This window comes from Medicago sativa, chromosome 2, assembly GCF_051527215.1.
Source record: "Medicago sativa cultivar Bolivia chromosome 2, Bolivia_mono, whole genome shotgun sequence".
In the NCBI taxonomy this organism is placed as follows: domain Eukaryota; kingdom Viridiplantae; phylum Streptophyta; class Magnoliopsida; order Fabales; family Fabaceae; genus Medicago; species Medicago sativa.
This window is the reverse complement of record NC_140750.1, coordinates 78997014-79016062: the sequence shown is the minus strand read 5'-3', so window position 1 is coordinate 79016062 and position 19049 is coordinate 78997014. Positions and strand designations below refer to the sequence as shown.

Here is a 19049-nt window from a genome sequence, read left to right as displayed (position 1 = left end):
TAAAAAAAATATTTTATCCTATTTTTTAATTACACATTATTTTGAATGTTTAGATATTGATTGAGTATATCACCAATTCACACCCTGAAATCATAGGATATTTGCACCACTAAAATTGTGAATAGGCAAACAAGACTGAGACATTGGGCTCAACTAACTTTTTTGGAAGAAGGTAAACTAGTCTACCCAAATTAGCATCCGGGAGAATCGAGCCTAAGACATTGAAGCGGAGCACACTCCAAAGTCTCAAATTGTTTATTTTTTTAAATTTAATATACACACAGATGACAATTTATTTATTTTTAATTTGAAAATTACACATGTGGCATCCTACTCACTTAAGTGAGTTGACACATATGTACATTGACTCGGTCAAAATGGAAGGAAATGACCACTATCTTAAAAGAGGCCGAGGATAGGAGACTACATTTGTCGTTTTTTTGCTTTAGGAGGTCAAAAGTACACTTTAACCAAAGACTTGTGTACAACAGTTAATTAGAAAGTACGGTTTTTAAATATGATTATGTATAAAAATTTTCTAAATATCGACTCTTTAACCAAAACTAATAGTTTTACGGCACTGGTTAATAGTAGGACCTTAAGTAATGTACAAGCAATTCAACCGATACTGTATCAATCATAGCAAACAAACATGCCCAAGTACAAGACGAACGAGTAGTAATCAAAAAGTAAATGTTGAATGGTATTAAGGAACCCCATACATATGGGTTATGCTGTTGGCTGTTGCACGATCAAAACCTGAAAACCCATCACAAAATTATGTCTCAACGAACCATTTGAAACCTTTCCATCAGCTGAAGATATCGCATCATTTAAAACTTTTCAGGACATCCACTTGATGCATTCTTTTTGAGCAAGGAGTTGACTTGCTAATAACACAGTCAGTCAAGTCTTCAATAATCACGTCCCTTGTACAGCATTTCCTGCAAAATACCGATTTGAGAAGATCCAGTTCCAGAATATTAAGCATACAGCTCCCCAAAACATACAATTAATTGCATCTAAGGTTGTTAAAATTCAGTTGAGATGCCTATAATTGAAAAAAATTTAAGAATGTCCATCATGCATGATATATCAACGTGGAGCATTAAGCACGCATTAAGTTACTGGAGATGGCTGATTTTGCCTACAGTAGGGGTAAAATATATGAAATTATACCGTACAAATTTGAAGTTCCTAATCATAGTATATGATAATAAATCAAGATCAAATATAAGAAATGCTTATCTAACAACCATTTTTAAGAAATTAAATTATGAGTAAAACAAAGTTCTTACTGGTTGGTAACTCGGCATGTATAAAGCTTGCCTAGGATGACCTAGAAGCTGTCCGTACTGCAATTAGATAGTAAGCAATTACTGTAAAGCATCAATATTCTCGCAACAGTCACCAGAGAGATACTACAAGTGTTATCATACCTGCGGTGCATTTGGATGAAAGTATGCTTGAGTTGGCATTTGGGATACCTGTGGATTATATATGATAGGTTGTTGCCCAGTATAACTAGGTCCAACCTGCAGGCCATATGTGAAAAAGATAGTTTGTGAACAGTACCAAGGCATAGAAGATATTAAGTCTCGTTTGCAAATTATTTAACCAGCTCTATAAAACACATCTCCACAATATCAAAATTAGAGTCCCCTATCTGCAAAACGGGATGAATAGCTACTAGAAATTCAAAATAAACTTTTAAGCACATGACAGTAGTGATTGTGCTAGATGAATTTGGCAGTTTGTCATAATTCTTTAATATAATGATGCAAGTCAAATTTAGCAGTAATCCTCAAGTAACTCCAACCCATAACTAAGCACTTTTACATATTCAATAAATACTATGAATGACTTACCCCAAAACTCATGGGTATGCCTGGCATACTTGGTACAATAGTTACATTAGGTTGAAAATAGAAGGAACTATCAGACACTGGAGTGGGAGGCCGAGCAGGTGATGGAATAAAACTCTTTGCATTAGAGTTGAGCTTGAATTCCTTCCAACATGAAAGGGAAACAGAAGAAACTCAGACATTGGTTAATAATTTAGAAAACAAGAATCAACTAGTGAAATATTCCTTCTTGAGCTACACCTTTGCATTGGGATTCAAAGACGATTTCTCAGAAGACAGTGAACCAACTGATGAACTTGGAGATAAACCAGGACCAGAAGATCCTGCCACACCTCTCACAGAATCTGACCCAGATGATGCCCCATGTGAATCTATATACTTTGTTGCCCCATTAGCTTGGCGATATGCTAAATCCTCAGTAGAGCCCCCGGGGGATCTCGTCTTCTCATGAGATTTTAATGATATATGAGATGATGGGGCATAGGAGCTGGCATTAGGAGATAATACCCCTTTATCAGAGCCATCTTTCTTCAAGTACAGTGATGCCTGTGAATCTGCACAAAAATTTGCTAAGATCAGAGGAATACACATGATTGAAAAAGCAGCCACAAAAATCAAGTCTCAAATCTGAGTGTTAGAGCTGCCATTCAGAAGTACTATTGATACTAACAGAAAGCTTGTGCACTCCCTACATAAGTTAATAAGGTATATATCAAACAAAATAATTCTTAACACCAGAGTGGTTTAGTTTCATCTGCATCATTTCAGATATAACATTTTGGAGCTGCTCAAATCTAAGGAGGCTGAATGCAATTTTTTACATACCGTCATATTTAGACAGTTGAACATCCTCACCTTGCTGCACCTAATAAAGAAAATAAAAATAAGATTGAATCAGATTAGAAATACTAGCAGTCTCACATGAGAAGTTTATGTAGATAAATGTTTGAGCAGTAATGCTGAAACTTCAACTTACTATAAGATTTTCTTCCTTGGTGTTACCACTGGCTCCACGTAGATTATGAACTGGGTTCTCCTGAATCCTGTAATGTTGTTCGGTATGAAAATTTGTAAAGTTATATATATGCTTAGAGTTTGTGGAAACACGTATTGATTTACACAAGAGAAAAAGGTAACACCTGCTTTCCCCATCCGAAGAAGAGTAGCTTTTGGAAGGGATTTCAGACGTAAACTGCTTAGCATGATCATAAGCACTAGATCGGCTTAAATCTACACCAGTATTTGACTGCGATGACTGTGGGCGATCCTGCATACACAATGACAATATACACGAAATTGCAATATTTAGAAAGCAAAACAATTACTTCATATGATGAGAGGAAAACATGCAAAAGAAAAAGAGGGAGAACATGGAAAGAACAGTGATATCAACATTTTCCTGGCCAAGGCAATCTATAGTTCTTAGAAGTATGGTTAGATGTTAAATCTGCACTAATTTCAAAAGCATAATAAGACACTTTGCCACAAAAAGAATATTAACAATTATGTAAAATACAAAGCACTATATAGTTCTACAGTGTCAGTTATCAGGTAATCATTGAACTCCTACAAAGCACAAAATGGTTGAGAAAATGATTGAGAATTACGCCAGCACTTTTGATAATTAAATAATGAAATGAGAAGATACCATGAAAGAGGAACTTGCCAATGCATGAGCTGCATCATTGCCTTCTCCAATATTCATTTCATCAGACCTCTCATCGACTGAACCGAATATACCACCAAACATCTCAGAATTGTGTGAATCCATCGGCATGTCTTCATTTTCCTCATATGTATCATCAACGTGTTTACCCCTATAGACCGAAGAGAATCTAGTTTCTTCGTCAATGTCAAAGTCTCCATCTAAGTGAAGACCTCTTTCCTGTTGGAAAAAAAATATAGTTTGTGAATTTTAAATAGACAATTAAATATAAAACTGCTGAAACTCACAAGTGGCAAAAAAAATAAATAAATAAAAGGGCAGGGGTATTTAAGCAAAACTAACCTCAGCAAGATGAAGATCTTGAGTTTCCTCGCCCTCAATTTCTCTTGCTATTCTTAAAGCTTGCAGTTCTAGTTCTCTTGTCCGTGGCCCTTTTTCAAGCTTTGTTGTATAAAGTTCCTCATTGAATGTGCTTTTTACCCCAAACAATGCCTTATTTGTTGCAAACTGGTCCCATCCCCTTAAAAAATACAAAAAGGAAGGTTAATGAAATTGTCTATGCAAACCTAAATGAATATGCTGGGAAAAAATTGAAACATGAAAAAAAGGGAAAACCTGTATATAAAATTATGACAGTACTGAAGGGACAATTTCATATACTCAACCAAACCTCCCTCAGTGATTATTGCTATGCCACAAAAATAACCTTTTGATAAATCACTCATAAACAATCCTCGATTTCTATAAATGATCATGGTCCTACAGCCCGAAAATATACGCAATGCAGCACAAGAAAGAAATTGATACCCATCAAATGTCAGACAGATCTTTTGCGAAAATCACGTTCCAAACACAAGAGTTTAGTGAATCACAACAGGTTGATTGGCCCCTAACAAGAAATATGGTTCCAAAAGTCACAAAAAAGAATGGGGAACATATGCTTATAAAGTTTGTGAAATTCGTTGGTTTTAAGGACACAAAAAGAATTATGCACACACTATTACACAGTATCAATATCTAGCAAGGCATATTACTTCTTGCCATCTAAATTTCATTTGTCCTGAATACCAAAATATCAACTGTTATTCATAACAATGGAAGATAAATATCTTCAGTTTAAAAATAAAATGGAGCAAGACTAATAGGCCATTATGAAATCTGGCACTTACAGATGGACTCTTATTTTAAAGAAAATTCCTATCGTAGAACATAAAAGATACATAGTATAGTTTCTCGATCTTCTGAACTCAAGAGAATAAAGGCAATTGACAGGCATACATGTTGCTGTCAAAGTTTCAAGAAAAGAGACAATTTTACAGTTCATCAAATTTATTTCATTAAGATAAACAACCTTTTCCGGTGGCCGTCAAAGATATTATCCAGTTCAGGGCATTGTGGATCATCTTCATCAGGTACCCAGGGTTCTAGTTTTCGTCCTAGCTCAGCATGATGAGATTGAGATATCAGTGAGTCAACCATGATTTCCTGATTCCTACCATGCTGAGGTTCACTAGGTAGGCCATCCTTAGTAACAGCAACACCCTGCCATAATTGATACACCAAAAGTATCATCAGGAAACAAGTTGCAATGTCTTTAAAACACTTCATCTAACCCTAGGGGCTAGATTAAAACTTTCCAATACCATTGCTTACTATACAGCATTCTAATAAAAACTCATGTGTCTGCATATATTTAGCATGAGTAGCCACCACAATTTCAGAAGTAATTGCAAATACTTGAGAAGTAGCAAACCTGAGCTATAACTTGCACAAGTTCTTTGGCAGGTATAATTAAAATCTTTGAAGGAGCCTTGCTGACAAATTCTGCACCAGACTTCTTCCCTTGCGAAGATGCATCCTTTGTCAAGCGAGCCATTTTCAAAATGATTCCTAGAAGAGTATGATATACGAAGCAACGTAAGCCAAGTTCTCTATGATTGTTAGGAAACAATATGAGAAGTGTCTGAACACAAGAGGCTAAAAAAAATTATTAGTTAGGTGGCTAAGTACGGTTAAGTAGATAATTAGTAAGTGGCCCATTGAGGTTAAATAAGAAAAGGCTCATTATGGTTAAATAATAGAATTTTCTCTTTATTTGTATATAAAAGGGAAATTTTTAGGCTCCGTTTTGGAGTTAGGAGGGGAAGGGAGGGGAGGGTTTTGGAGGGATGAGCTTAGAGGAAAAAACAGAGAAATCTTTCAAATTTTTTGAGAGAGTGGTTTTGTAGAGAATGATAAATTAATACAAACCCTCTCCTCCCCTCAAAACTCCCAAACAGAGCCTTAGAAGTTGGAAGGTATGATGATAATAACTTTCTGTTAGGGCGAGAGTAGGATACATCTCTATGTTGTGTCGGAGCTTTGCTTTGGGGAAGTACATAAGCCATCTATAACTATTATCATTCTGTGTCGGAGCTTTGCTTTGGGGAAGTACAGAAGCTGTCTTATAACTATTATCATTCTATTTTCAATAAAACACTACTATTTATCCATTGTTATCTCTTATTTTCGTTATTGTTTCCTTACTTGATTTTGGGATTCACACCAATGATCTAAAAATCTAACAATGAAAACAGGAATATTGATGTAGAACAAAACATAGTAAAATCCTAATCAAACTATAACATCTAAAATAAAAACTCAATAAAAAGTTCCCAACATAAAAAAAATATTAATTATCCTAAATAAAATGTATTTCCATTTTACAATATGAAGCGCCAACACTTCGGGTTGAATGTGAGTCCAATGTCTAACACTTCATTCAGTGTCAGAATAAAAAAACCATTAACCAAGACTTCCATTTGGCTAGACGCCTAGACATGAAAAGAGACATGTCCGGTATCAAAATTTTCAACAACAAGAAATGATCATTTACTGGCAAAAGGCCCTACTTGATTAATTCCTTTGCTATGATGATGAATATATAAATCTTTATAGTTATGCAATAATACAAATAAATAGCTTTCAGAATCACGAAAAGTACTAATAGAAGAACATACCAAAATCTTTGACTGTATCTGTTGCATGAAATATTCCAGAGTATATGGACCCATTTTTGACTTGGACTTGTACCTGCTGCCCAATTAGGCATGTTGTTACATATACTAGTCGGTCATGTGAACTACCATCTTTAGACTGCCCAGGTTGCAAACTCATCCTAGATAAAATACATAGAAATTCAATTATAAAAGTACATTCTATCAAAGATGACAAAAGAAAGAAAGTGAAAATTGAATTAGTAACTAGGTTTCAACATGCAAGAAACAAGAAATCATATTAACAGTAAATGGAGCTGCTACGAATGAAGAAAGTGAATGCATAAAACGAATTTGTTGAGTAATGTGAGTTAGATAAAGTAATTGGAAAAACGAATTTGCGAACCTGAAAGAGGTTGATCACAAGTAAGTACCGAGCAGGTTAGGGATTACGGGGAGAGAGAGAGAGAGGCGGTGGTTTTTCAGATTTTTGAATGAAGGGAGGTGCAAGAAACGAAAGAGCGCTCAAAAGCATAGACAATAATCTGCTGTGCTCACGTGTATCCTATATTCTAGTGTCGTGGCTATTTTTCATCAAATTTTTTAGTATTTTCCCTAGATTTTTTAAAGCTGATGTGGCACAATTAACAACTCATGTATTCGCAGTTTGGACCGCACAACTCGCTTTAGTTGTCACCCTTCAAACAAGGAAATTGTACACTCCAATACCTAAAATGCTCAACTCCACGGTGTGGTTTCATAGTTTGTGGTTATGTTACTTCCAAATCCTCCAAATCCAAATTGAAAAGTTTTACCGACCTCAAATCTACAACACTGCATTTCTGAGGTATTATCTACTTTGAGTCTTGTGTAAAGACATCACGATTTTCTTCTTTGTGAAAGGTGCATCGATGCATCTATTTCAATTTTATAAAATTTATGTTATTTTTAGTTTTAATATTCATTGTGTGCTTTTAAATTAAAATTTGAAAAGAAATTGCATTGTTAAGGATAAATTTATACAAAAATAAAATAAAAATGTCAAACACAAATAATACTTTCCTAGATACAAAATACTATATTTTGCAACAATGGAATGAGAAAAAGTTGTCGATCATCTACTTTTGAAGTAAGATACAAAACATAAACAATGGTTATACTTATAACTCCTACCTCTCTTATTGAAACACTAAGATATATATACACTATTCTTTTTTTGAATGGTTATATATTATATATATACACTATCGCTGCCATCACAGTTGTATAATGATGACCCTTGCATTTGAACAATTGTGCCATTTAGTCCAATTACTTCCACTACCCAAAGCACTATCTCCTTGTAAACAAAAGCCTGCCTGAAAGTATGATGTTTAGTCTCTACCACCCATAACAGCAAAAACCTTCCTGAAAGCATGATGTTTAGCCCTACATATACAATGCAATCACCCTGTAAATCCTTGGCTAACTTGGATTGATGCAGTGTACAGAAAAATTGCTGCTTCAACTTCAACAACCAAAAACCCACTGCTTCAATTTGAGAAGTTCCCCAACACAAGACCATATGACTGTCAAAGAAATGACAGTGCAAAGAACTGCAACATCCATCTCCTAGACTTCCCTAACAGTATAGATTATAAATTTGAAAATAGTATCCGACCATATGTAATATCACAATATATATTAAAGTTTCTGCAAATCAGTGAGACTTCAAGTGGCTCAAAACATAAAAGAGATTTTATTCACTAAAGCGAGCTAATTCTTATTTTGCTAAAGTAGAACTATAGTTAATTGATGTCAGAAAAGAACATACCATGGTTCACAAAAAGCTTCTTTTCCAGTAAAATTATTTTTGCTGGCATCATGTGAGATCCCTAAAGTGTAATTCTGATCGGAACTTGAACTACTACCAGTCAGTTCCATCTTTTGTTGCCTTCTAAACTATTAATATGTATAGAAAGTACCCATTTGGGGTTGGCCTAGTGGTTAGCTTGGGATCTAGGAGTTTGCTCCTCTCAAGGTCTCAGGTTCGATTCCCTCTGGTGCCAATTTCGGTGGGCAAGTCCATACAGAGCTTTGCTCTGGCTTTAAATGGGGTCCCCGCAAGTGGGTGGTGGGATTGATCCCCTCGGATTAGTCGGTCCTTGGATCGGATACCGAGTTTTCAAAAAATAAAAATAAATAAATATGTATAGAAAGTATATGAAAAGAAAACTCTTTGTTAGAGGGAAAGCTGCCATTCATGATCTATGAATATAAATTCATCCCTAGGCCACCAATGAAAGTTCAAGTTTTTAGGAAATCTAGTACTCCTGCAAAAGACCTCATAGTTAAGCAATTGAAAATGCAGAGCCATTTAGGCCTTATAGAACTAAAATATGCACCAGTTGGAGGCCAAATGAAATACTTCTTTTTCAGCCTTTAAATTCGTCATTCATAACTAACAAATTGTAAATAGGAAGTCTACCTTTGAATACCAAGCTTTTTAGGAACTAATAATTCCATAAAGAAAAAACTTCAATTAAAGAAACTAATACTTTGGAGGATGCAGTAAGCACATAACCTTTTATAACTACTTACTAGCTTTACACATTATCTCCATGTCAAACAGCAGGCAGAACAAATCCTTGAGATCTGTAAAATATTACAGATCCACAAGAGTATTTTTAGGCAATCTCTATGGTTTTCAGGAAGTGAAATTCAACCACTGTTTGTAATCAACTAATCATCAACAGTCATGCATTGTTTAATGGCATGAAAGTAATAACTTTTACCATCATAAATTGGAACATGCATTCCATGTGTGAATCTATGCTTGAATATTGATATCCTCTACTACATAGGGTGAAACTTCTAAAATTTCAATGTAAATACTTTCTTACTCTGCATATATTTCATTTGATTGTTGATGGGTAACATCACCAACTGCAAAGACATGAATCTGTTTATCTACCGCTACTCAGCTCCATGCTCCACCCTGGAGGTTTTCTTTTAACCCTTTGTTGCATAAGGCTTCTAACTTCAGAAGCTTCGTTCCATAATCCTTTTGTTGTATAGATATGTGCTAGAGTTAAATATGGAGCAGCATTACATGGTTCCATCTTAATGAGCTGATTAGCGGCCTCCCTTCCAAGCTCTACATCTCCATAAATCTTGCAAGCACTCAAGAAGGAACTCCAGATTATACAATTTGGATCATAAGGCATTTCCTCCATTAAATCCCTTGCTTTCCTTAGATTTCCATTTCTAGCATAAAGATCAATCAAGCAAGCATATATATCTATATCAGGAGACAAACCATAGTTTGTTATCATTTTGTTGAAATATTCCTCCCCTTTGTAGATAAATCCTGCATGATTGCAAGCTGTTAAGATCGCAGTAAAGCAGACATGATCAGGAATTAACTCTTTCTTGGTTAATAAATAATCGAAAAGTTCCAAAGCCTCTAAACCTCTCCCACATTGAGCATAACCCATGATCATGGATGTCCACAACACAGTGTTCTTTTTAGAAGTCTGATCCAACACACATTGAGCTTCATCAATGTCACCCCCCTTTGAATACATATCAATCAGAGCGCTGGCCACATATACATTCCTTTCAGAACCCATTTTAATAACCAGAGAGTGCACTTGTTTTCCTTGAAGAAGCATTGCAAGGCTGCTGCATGCACTTAAAATGGAACATAAAGTATGATCAGTAGGACTCATATTTTTTCCCCGCATTTCTACAAATAGTCTCAGTGCATCTTCACTGTACAAGTTTTGGTAATATCCAGAGATCATTGTATTGTATATAACAGTATCCTTCTCACTAGTTTCATTGAATAATAATACAGCATCATCAATTTGTCCCCAATTTGCATAACAATCAACTAAGGAACTGATCACAAAATTGCTCGTATCAAATCCTAGTTTGATGACATGAACATGAAGAGTTGGACAATGTTCAGGGGCTCCGTTTTTCCCCACACATGCATTTATGACACTAGTCAAGGTAAAACAATTGGGCCTAATTTGAGTTCCTAACATTTCTTTGAAATACAAGATGGCATCTCTTCCTTGTTTGTTTGCTGAAAATCCAGCAATAAGTGAAGTCCACGACACCTGATCATGTTGTTTCATGGCCCTAAATATCTTCCTTGCATCCACAATGGCAAAACATTTAGCATAGAAATCCACAAGTGCACTACTAAGGAACAAATTATCCTCGTATCCAGATCGAATCATATATGCATGGATTTGTAAGCCCAAATGCCAATTCAGGGTTTTTGCACAAGTACTAAGTGCATTACAAAGAACATACTTTGTTGGCTTCTCCATTAGTCCATTCATTCTGTTTAATGACTCTAGTGCTTGGAATGTACTTGCACTTTTAGAATGCTTTCTAATGCAATCATTTTTACAGGCTTTTCCAAAGAATTTCTGCATCAAACCATCAGCAACGAAAATTTTAGATTATGCATAACATCTATATGGTAGAAAACATCACGTTTCAGAACATAAGATTGTACAAGTTCACGATCTAGCAACCCCTTAGCGTGCTCGTGTAGGGCCAGAATCGGGATTTGGTGGGCGCGGACTGGATCGCCACGAAAAATTGTAGAGACGGTTGAATCATGCATTCAAATCGTCTTGTTCATCTTCTTGATCTCTCCGGGTTCGTGGGCTGGCAACCCGGTTTCTTAAAACACGATTTATCTCTCAGACACCCAAAAAACACCTTTTTTTCCTGTCACTTGAAACGGTTCTTTTGCGCACCCAATTAACTATTGAAACTTCCCAATACACCCATTAAGGCTTAATTGGTGGAAACATCCAATACCTATATTGTGGTAATGTTACCAATCAATCATCTAGATTCATAGCACTTCACTCCCTCTCTCAGGTTCATTTGTTCCACTATTTATTTATTTATTGATAAAAAATTTCCACTACATTTAGATACCCTGTTCTGTCTTGACAAAAAAAAAACAGAAAACACATTCAAAAAAATTCTTCAAGCACAAGACGCCAATCAGTCTGTAATGAATCGGAGCCTTCGTGACTAGGGTAATATACATACATACAATGCAAACATCAGGAAGATATAGGGGATTATGAATGATCACTATGTGTGTGTGGAGAGAGAGAGAGGGAGGGAGACCAAAAGGTACAGTGACGTGACAAAACCCCATGAACATCTAAAAATTGAATTCATTTGTTCCACTATTTATTTATTTATTCATTGATAAAAAATTTCCACTACATTTAAATACCCTGTTCTGTCTTGACAAAAAAAAAAAACAGAAAACACATTCAAAAAAACCCCATGTACATCTAAAAATCGAACTAGACACAACATGAACATGGACACAACACATGCAATGTCTAAAATACAGGACACGGGGACAAGATGCACACACAAAGATACAAAAGGGTTATAACGCATAGCATTCAAAGTTTAACCAAACAGCTTTGAAATAATGTAATGCTTACCCAATTTACCCTTATCATGAATTTGAGAAGGACTTGTAGCTAACAGCCTCTTGCCTTGGTTGATTTTTCTGCAAAACACGTCAAAACGGAAATCAACCAACTTGTTACTTTAAGAGACACGGATATTTATGCACTCAATGGTCATCGATGTTCAAAGATGGCTATTGTTGCTTCTGTACTGTGTTATTTCCTTTCACACATTAAAAAAAAACACATTGTAACACTTATCATAATGTGCATTTCATGTTTTCATAAATATATTAAACTAGTAAAAGACCCATGCATTCGCACGGAGGTCGCGTGACATTTCGGTAATATTTTTTTAAAGGACTTTACGGTAATCATATAAAAAACAATATACTACCCCGTCCCTAATTATAAACCTTTTTGAGAACTTTTTTTGTCCCTTTTTACAAGACCTCTTCCAACTACATTATTTTACATGCCTCTTTTTATTAAATACATCTTTTTCTTCAATTAGCAATTTTTCTTTATGAGAAAGTCGATGTGATAAAATATTAAAAAGCATGACTATTATCAAAATATCAACATAAATATAGTGTTTAAATACTGCATTTTTTTAATTTTATATGCAAAACTTATAAAGTACCATCTATCCAAAAAGATTAAACACAACTTGAAAATAGTCATGAGTTCGGATTTTTGGCAAAGAAAATTCTAACAGTCGTTAAAGAAGACAAAATAAATATACTTACAGTCTTTAAAGAAGACAAAAAATTTATATTGATTGACTAAATAGCCATTTAGACATCTTTTTGCTTGAAATTCATGGTTGCATAGCAACATAATCTAAAATAATGCATGTCTGAAACTTTTTCATGCTTCAAGTGTTTTGTCTAAATCTTCTGAAAAATAACAGATTAGCAGCATTCTTTAATTTTATCTTGTTTTGACAAAAGCAAGGTTATTCAACTAATAAGTTTGGAAAGAGAGAAAAAAGACATCAAAGTTGAGCTAACGTGTAATTTTGCAGGTATGGATTTTTTTGCAATCTCATATTGTTGGGATGAAATTTTGGTGTCAAACTATAATGAAACAAACAGGATATTCAATTGTCTAACAAAACATGATCCAATTAAAATCAAAATGTAAGCAAGTTAGAAAATTAGTGTAACTAACAAATTGAAAATCATACCAAAGAAATAAAATCCACCGTCATTAAAGATTAGACACCTCAGGATAATTAGATGCCAATATCTACTTATACTCTTTTAGTCTTGAGTGAATAATAAAATCAAACATGTGGCAGACATTTTTTTTAAGAGCAAAAAAAAAAAAAATGGTGATGAGCACATATCCAAACAAACTTACTAACACAACTTATCCATTTCCACCATTTAACAAACATGTAGTAAAAAGCTCTAAAAAAAACATGTAGCTAGTAAAGGATACAAATATGGAATGAATTAAACAAACCTGTAAACGCTGGTGTAGCTGTGCCAAGAAAAAACCTGGAAAACTTGAGAGAAGTCAAATCAATGGATCTATTATTCAAGGATTAATTTCATTCATGTCGATGAGATTAGAAGCAAGCTAACAAAACAAATGATATTGATATAACGTCAATTTTATAAAAAACATTAGAAAGCCATGTTATATGAAAAATGGAAAAGAAGATGAGTGATAGGAACTCACGTACAGGATCGTAGAGAAAGGGGGTAGAGGTGAAATTTTTTTGGTGCATGAAAGGGTATGAATTATGAAATGCTACTTTGAGTGAATAAACTGCTTATTGGGAAATCAGTCTTGGAGTTGTTCGGTCAGACTTGAGAAATGATTTTACATTGGCATAGGCAAATACGGTATTGAGAAATGAAAATAATAAGGTGGTAATAATTAATGTTAAGTGAGTGATGGAAAACCTGATGAGTGGTATAATATGACCGTTTTGCACATGAAATTAGTGATTTAGTGAGAATTAAGAAGGACAATTAAGGAACAATGGTAGTAATCATTTTTGTTATTGTATAGTAGTAGATTGCATCAGTATATTTTGATAAATCTTATCGAATGCTTCTCTTCCTATAGCTATGCTACGGTGTACATATAATTTTTCTGCTAGGGCACGCAGACTTAAAAAACACAGGAAGAGATACTTTGGCATGTGGAAAACGAATGTAGAAGAAAGTCTAGTACACAAGGATTTCCATTATGTTGTAATTGTAAACTATATCAAGGACCTTTTTATATGTCGAAAACAAGAGCGAAAATGTCTAGAAGTACAAGTTATGCCTTGCAAAACACAAGACAGGTTAAAGAGTCCAATGTTTGTAACTGATAAGAAATCTTGACAAAGCATCAAACCTTAACTGCCTATCATAGAAATAATAATTAATCAAACCAAATAATCGCGAAGATAAGTGCTGAAAATCAGGATCATAATTAAGACTTTTGCAGGCAATGTGATAAGCATTATGAGTCCATTTCCATCAAACAATGCTTATACAAGTCAAACAGTTTCCACAAATAATTTGTGCTAATTTGTTATAACCAGAGATCATTGTATAATTAAGTAAGTTTTATGTTTCGTAATCTAATTTTCTACTAATTTTTCTTGGGTGATGTTTATGAACATGAACATACTTAACATGTGAAATGTTGATGCAGAATTTTGCTATATTGAAGAGATTGATAGTGGTAAAAACCTTGAACTGATATGGGCGTCGGTTAGTTGCAGGGTTTCATGGCGAATGGAGCTTCTGTCAGAGAGATAGATAATCGCAGCGGAGGTACTATTCGCGACGGCAGTTGGCGGCGCTGGCGCAGCTACCCACGACGGAGCTAACTTTAGTTTTAAACATTAAACCCTCTATTTTGTTAGGAACATTAAACCCTCTTGTAGCTGTTACGGGGATGTGGATTCACTCACAGGAATCCCACATTAACATAGTCAGGGAAATCTAAGTCGTGCGATTCATCCAACGGTTTCTTTAAATAATAAGTATTTTATACAAAATTATTAGTATTTTTTTTTTTTATAAATCGAGTATCTTTCGCACGCAACTACAGCGGCTAATTTCTCGAACCTTGAGGACTTAAAAGGAAAGCAAACTTTTCTTAAGAGTTATAAACACTATTTTATTATGTATTAGAAAAATTAAAGACTTCATAATATCTACAAATTAAAATTGTTATTTACATGTTTTTATATTTAAAAAGTATTGTAATTTTTTTTTCATTTTCAAAACTATCAAAAATATAACCTAAGTGCATTTTCACATTTGATTATGTAAAATTTATGAGAGAAATTCTTTTTATGTATAAACTTCCTTTTAGTGGGACAATCTACTATTTTAAAAGGTATCAATAATTGTCCTCGTGAGCTTAACTCAATTGGTATAGACAATGCATAACATATGCAAGGTCCGGGGTTCGAACCCCGACCACCACCCAAAAAAAAAAGGCATCAATAATTAAAATATCAATTAGTTAACAAACAAAACATAAAAAATAACGACAATTTCCCCTAATATAGGCTGAGTAAAGTCGACCCTAAAGAGGTGAATTTACTTAGGGTGTATTTGATTTTTGTTAAAAAATGGAAGGACATGGCAACTCCAATTGTATAGTGTTTGGTTTCTAAAACTGTTTCAGTAACATGACAAAGCAGAGGCAAGAGACAAGACAAAAACTAAAATTCTTGTCCCTCATCAAACCACATCACAACTTTTTGTTTCACGTACAAGTTGTCTAAAATACTAAAATAACATTTTGTCTACCAAAAATCATATAAGACCAAAAATTATTCAATACTATAAAAATTTGTCATGTCTTGTTTTGCCTTGGACTGTGTTATTTCGTCTAGTGTTGTTCTGTCTAATACTTACTGTTTTGCATATCAAATGCACACTTAGTGTCGGGACGGTTTTACTTAGTGTATATTGGGTAGGGATGGCAAAAAAATCCGCACCCGTGGATATCCGCGGATAAAATCCGCCATGGACACGGAGCGGATACCTTAATGGATATCCATGGATTAAATAAACGAATTTTTTAACTACCTGCTAATTAATGGATACAGATGCGAATTTAATGGTATCGACACCCCGCGGATATCCATACCCGCTATTAAACCGAGTAAATTACATAAATAACCTTAATACCATTCAACTTCCTAAGAAAAAACCCTAGGTATTGTGAGTGTTATTATTTATTACGCTCCTTTAAAAGAAAGTAAAGTGATTGGGATTGTTGATACAAGAGCTTTGTTTTTGTTGAATATGATCAACTTTACTTATGCTAAATCAAAGAACTTTATTTTTATTAAATGTAAGAGACTTTATTCATGTTTTTGTTGGGTCAATGATCTTTGTTGTTTTTGTAATGTATGAATATTATGTTTTGCTAAAAAGAAAAGAAAATGCATGTGAAGAACCTTTGTTTCTAAATTTTAGCTAAAAAAAAATTAAACAATTTTTTTTTAAATGTTATCCATGGATATCTGTATAAACCCGCGGATACCTCAAAATCCGCGGATTATCCGCTAAACGGATATCCGCACGGATATGGACAGGGTACGGATTTCATATTTATCCAACGGAGCGGACACGGATATCACACTATCCGCATCCATGGATATCCATTTACATTGGGTCACTGTGAAAGCATGTTTTTATTTCAAGCAGAGTTTGAGCTTATAGCTTTTTACATTTTCTTTCATTTTAAACTTATTAATTTTTTATTTTATTTTTAAGGTTTAACTAAAATAAAATATCCACCCACATTCAAAGTTAACTACCCATGTTCTCTTTTTTAGCAAAAGAAAGTGAAATCTGAGTTCAATTTTTAGATGAAACAATTTCAGGTGAACTCTGAATTACCATGACCTCTTTCACCTGAAAATCATTGGGTTAATACCAAAACAGTTGGTTAGGAATTGACTCGCGCACAAGGTTCTGGATTCAACTTTCGTTGTTAATACATGAACTTCAATTTAGTAGTGATTTGTAAGTACATTTGTTAACATTCGTTGAGTCTTGAGACTTGGTGTTACCCTGATAATAAAAAAAAAATCATTAACTAAAAAACTTCTATAAAAAAAAAAAAATTCAAAATTTAAACAAGTGACCCGACTAATGTTGTTTTTCTTATTTTTATTTTTATGGAAATGTTAACTTGTTCTTTAAGAAGTTAAATCTTAGAAATTATTTATTTATTATTATTATTATTACGATGTCAAACTAACCCATCAATATTGACACCAAGAAAAATCGATTCTAAAACCTTGAAATGAGTTCAATTCAAGGTTCCAAGTCAACACCACCTAACCAATCAATGTAGATCTGTGTTTATTATTTTGAAAATTTAAAGACTATTTTTTTAAAATCAAAACTTATGTTTTAATTCTATTTTAAGATCGTTAACTTGTATTCTTAGAATATAAGTTAGTGTAACCCTTATTTTTATGAATATTGTTGTTTTTAGTTTAATGGTGGAATTCATTCATTAGATAAGAGAGATGTATTAGTGGCTGATAACCACTATTTTCTTCATCTTCTTCCAATGGAGGCAGTGGCGGAGCCAGACAAAAAAGTTTGGGGTGGCCGCCATCACGCCGTCAATTATGCACTTTTAAATGTATTGTTTTACTCAATAAGTTACCAGATTTAATTCCAACCGTGAATATTCTAAAGCTAGCTATAATATTCAATGATTTAAGTTCCTCAATATTCTAAAGCTAGCTCTAATTCCAACCATGAATAGATTAGTTCTCAATAATCTAAAGCTAGCTCTAATTCCAATTATGCATTTAAGTAGTATTGAAATCACCAAAAACTAACACCTATTTCTAGAATTATCACTGTATAGCTGACTAAAAAGATCACAAGTCAGATGCTTTTTATTATCTTGCAAGTAACCATACAAGCATATCCCTGTTGTCTTTCACTCCTTTGAATCATCACAAGAAAGGGAGAATAAGAACAATGACTCAAGCAAGTTATTAAAAAAAAGCACATCATCTAAGAACACAAAACAAAGAGTAGTAAACAATCCATAATAATTAGAATCAAGCTAAGAATTAAAGAGCAATAGGCTAAAACAATTGATCAACATCTCCACTTTATTCTATTTCATATTAGTAAAAACTCCATCTGATAATACAAGAAAAACATGAGATTTTAGCCTTTTCAAAAAAAAAAAAAAAAACAAGAAAAACATGATAGAATTATAGTTGTTAGTCACTGAGTCACATAAGATTCTGATTCCTCATATTAACCCTCACATTAGCAAATTAAAAAGGGAAAAATTAAGCCAAAAATTAGAAACAGTAAAAATTTATTCATGGGTCTCATGGAATTAAGCCATTTTGCTTTCAACAAACGAAATAATGGAAGCAAGGGTTCAAGTTTCCTACAATTGAATCAAACAACAATGGAAATAAAGGGTTCAAGTTGCCCCCAGTTTTTTATTTTTAGGGTTCAAGCAACATAGAATAATTTCATACCAATGTTGAATTGAACCAAACAATCATTTTAAAGACCAAATTATTAGCAGACAATAACAACAACAACAACAACAAACCAACACATTGATTCTAAAATCGAAATGAAAAAAGGGAAATCAAATGATGAGATTGAAAAAATAACTTACAATTAGGGTTTTTGGTTGTACAACCGTGACGGACGGAGAGAGATGGAAGATGAATAAGTGTCAGGTGAGCTTCAATAGAGAGATGGAGGGCGCCGCCGCGCCGGATTAGTCCTGAGAGAAGAAGAGTGAACTCGCATGGTCCTCGCCAGAGTTAGAGAGAAGAGCGCGTTTCAGGAAAACTGAGGGTGGCATGGTTGTAAATTTCATATTAACTCAAGGGTATTTTAGTAATTTCCCACAAATAATGGGTTGGCCATGGCCATAAAGATACCCTCTTAGGCAAGTTACTTCCGATATGCCGTAACCGACAGTTTGTTGTGCCAAATGTTTGACTTTAGTACTTGAATTGGAAAGTGTCAATTGTTTCAATCAAGTTTGTTACTATGCACGACGTTAATATACGTAACGTTTGACAGATAATCAGAGAATGTTCTCATCGTTCATTTTTTGAGGG

General features: G+C 34.1%; 2 protein-coding genes across 24 annotated transcripts; both read right to left on the bottom strand.

Annotated features, from left to right (window-relative positions):
- Positions 1–552: 552 nt before the first annotated feature.
- LOC146951129 (polyadenylate-binding protein-interacting protein 3-like) lies at positions 553–7045 on the bottom strand. Of its 3 annotated transcripts, none has more exons than XM_085747092.1 (14): positions 6913–7045; positions 6531–6688; positions 5285–5421; positions 4883–5073; positions 3874–4051; positions 3514–3750; positions 3005–3132; positions 2842–2908; positions 2691–2730; positions 2106–2419; positions 1869–2009; positions 1440–1535; positions 1299–1355; positions 553–944 (listed from the first exon to the last, which is right to left on the bottom strand). In XM_085747092.1, the coding sequence occupies exons 2-14, from the start codon at positions 6685–6687 to the stop codon at positions 915–917; spliced, it is 1773 nt and encodes a 590-aa protein (XP_085603218.1). In that variant the 5' UTR covers position 6688; positions 6913–7045; the 3' UTR covers positions 553–914. The 3 variants fall into 3 exon arrangements, with proteins under 3 accessions (XP_085603218.1, XP_085603219.1, XP_085603220.1); XM_085747093.1 differs by having other exon boundaries at positions 3532–3750; XM_085747094.1 differs by lacking the exons at positions 4883–5073; positions 5285–5421; positions 6531–6688; positions 6913–7045 and adding an exon at positions 4147–4301.
- Positions 7046–7564: 519 nt separating this feature from the next.
- Positions 7565–18767, bottom strand: LOC146951128 (pentatricopeptide repeat-containing protein At2g03380, mitochondrial-like). 21 transcript variants are annotated; one of them, XR_015027797.1, is made up of 6 exons: positions 18596–18767; positions 14650–16998; positions 13421–13455; positions 11984–12051; positions 8320–10930; positions 7565–8122 (listed from the first exon to the last, which is right to left on the bottom strand). XR_015027797.1 is itself a non-coding variant. In XM_085747097.1 (4 exons), exons 3-4 carry the CDS (start codon positions 11999–12001, stop codon positions 9452–9454), a joined length of 1497 nt encoding a protein of 498 aa, XP_085603223.1. In that variant the 5' UTR covers positions 12002–12051; positions 13421–13463; positions 18596–18767; the 3' UTR covers positions 7565–9451. The 21 variants fall into 21 exon arrangements, 4 of the variants coding, with proteins under 4 accessions (XP_085603223.1, XP_085603221.1, XP_085603222.1 ...); XR_015027794.1 differs by lacking the exon at positions 14650–16998 and having other exon boundaries at positions 7565–8127; positions 8320–8818; positions 9389–10930; XR_015027798.1 differs by lacking the exon at positions 14650–16998 and having other exon boundaries at positions 8320–8818; positions 9389–10930.
- Between the last annotated feature and the right edge of the window lie 282 nt (positions 18768–19049).

Coding starts and splice junctions, on each gene's coding strand:
- LOC146951129 (XM_085747092.1), bottom strand. CDS start 6,687: ATGAGTTTGCAACCTGGGCAGTCTAAAGATGGTAGTTCACATGACCGA. Junction 2,731..2,841: donor CCAAGGAAGAAAATCTTATA/GTAAGTTGAAGT, acceptor TTTCTTTATTAG/GTGCAGCAAGGTGAGGATGT. Junction 2,420..2,690: donor TCAACTGTCTAAATATGACG/GTATGTAAAAAA, acceptor ATTTTTGTGCAG/ATTCACAGGCATCACTGTAC.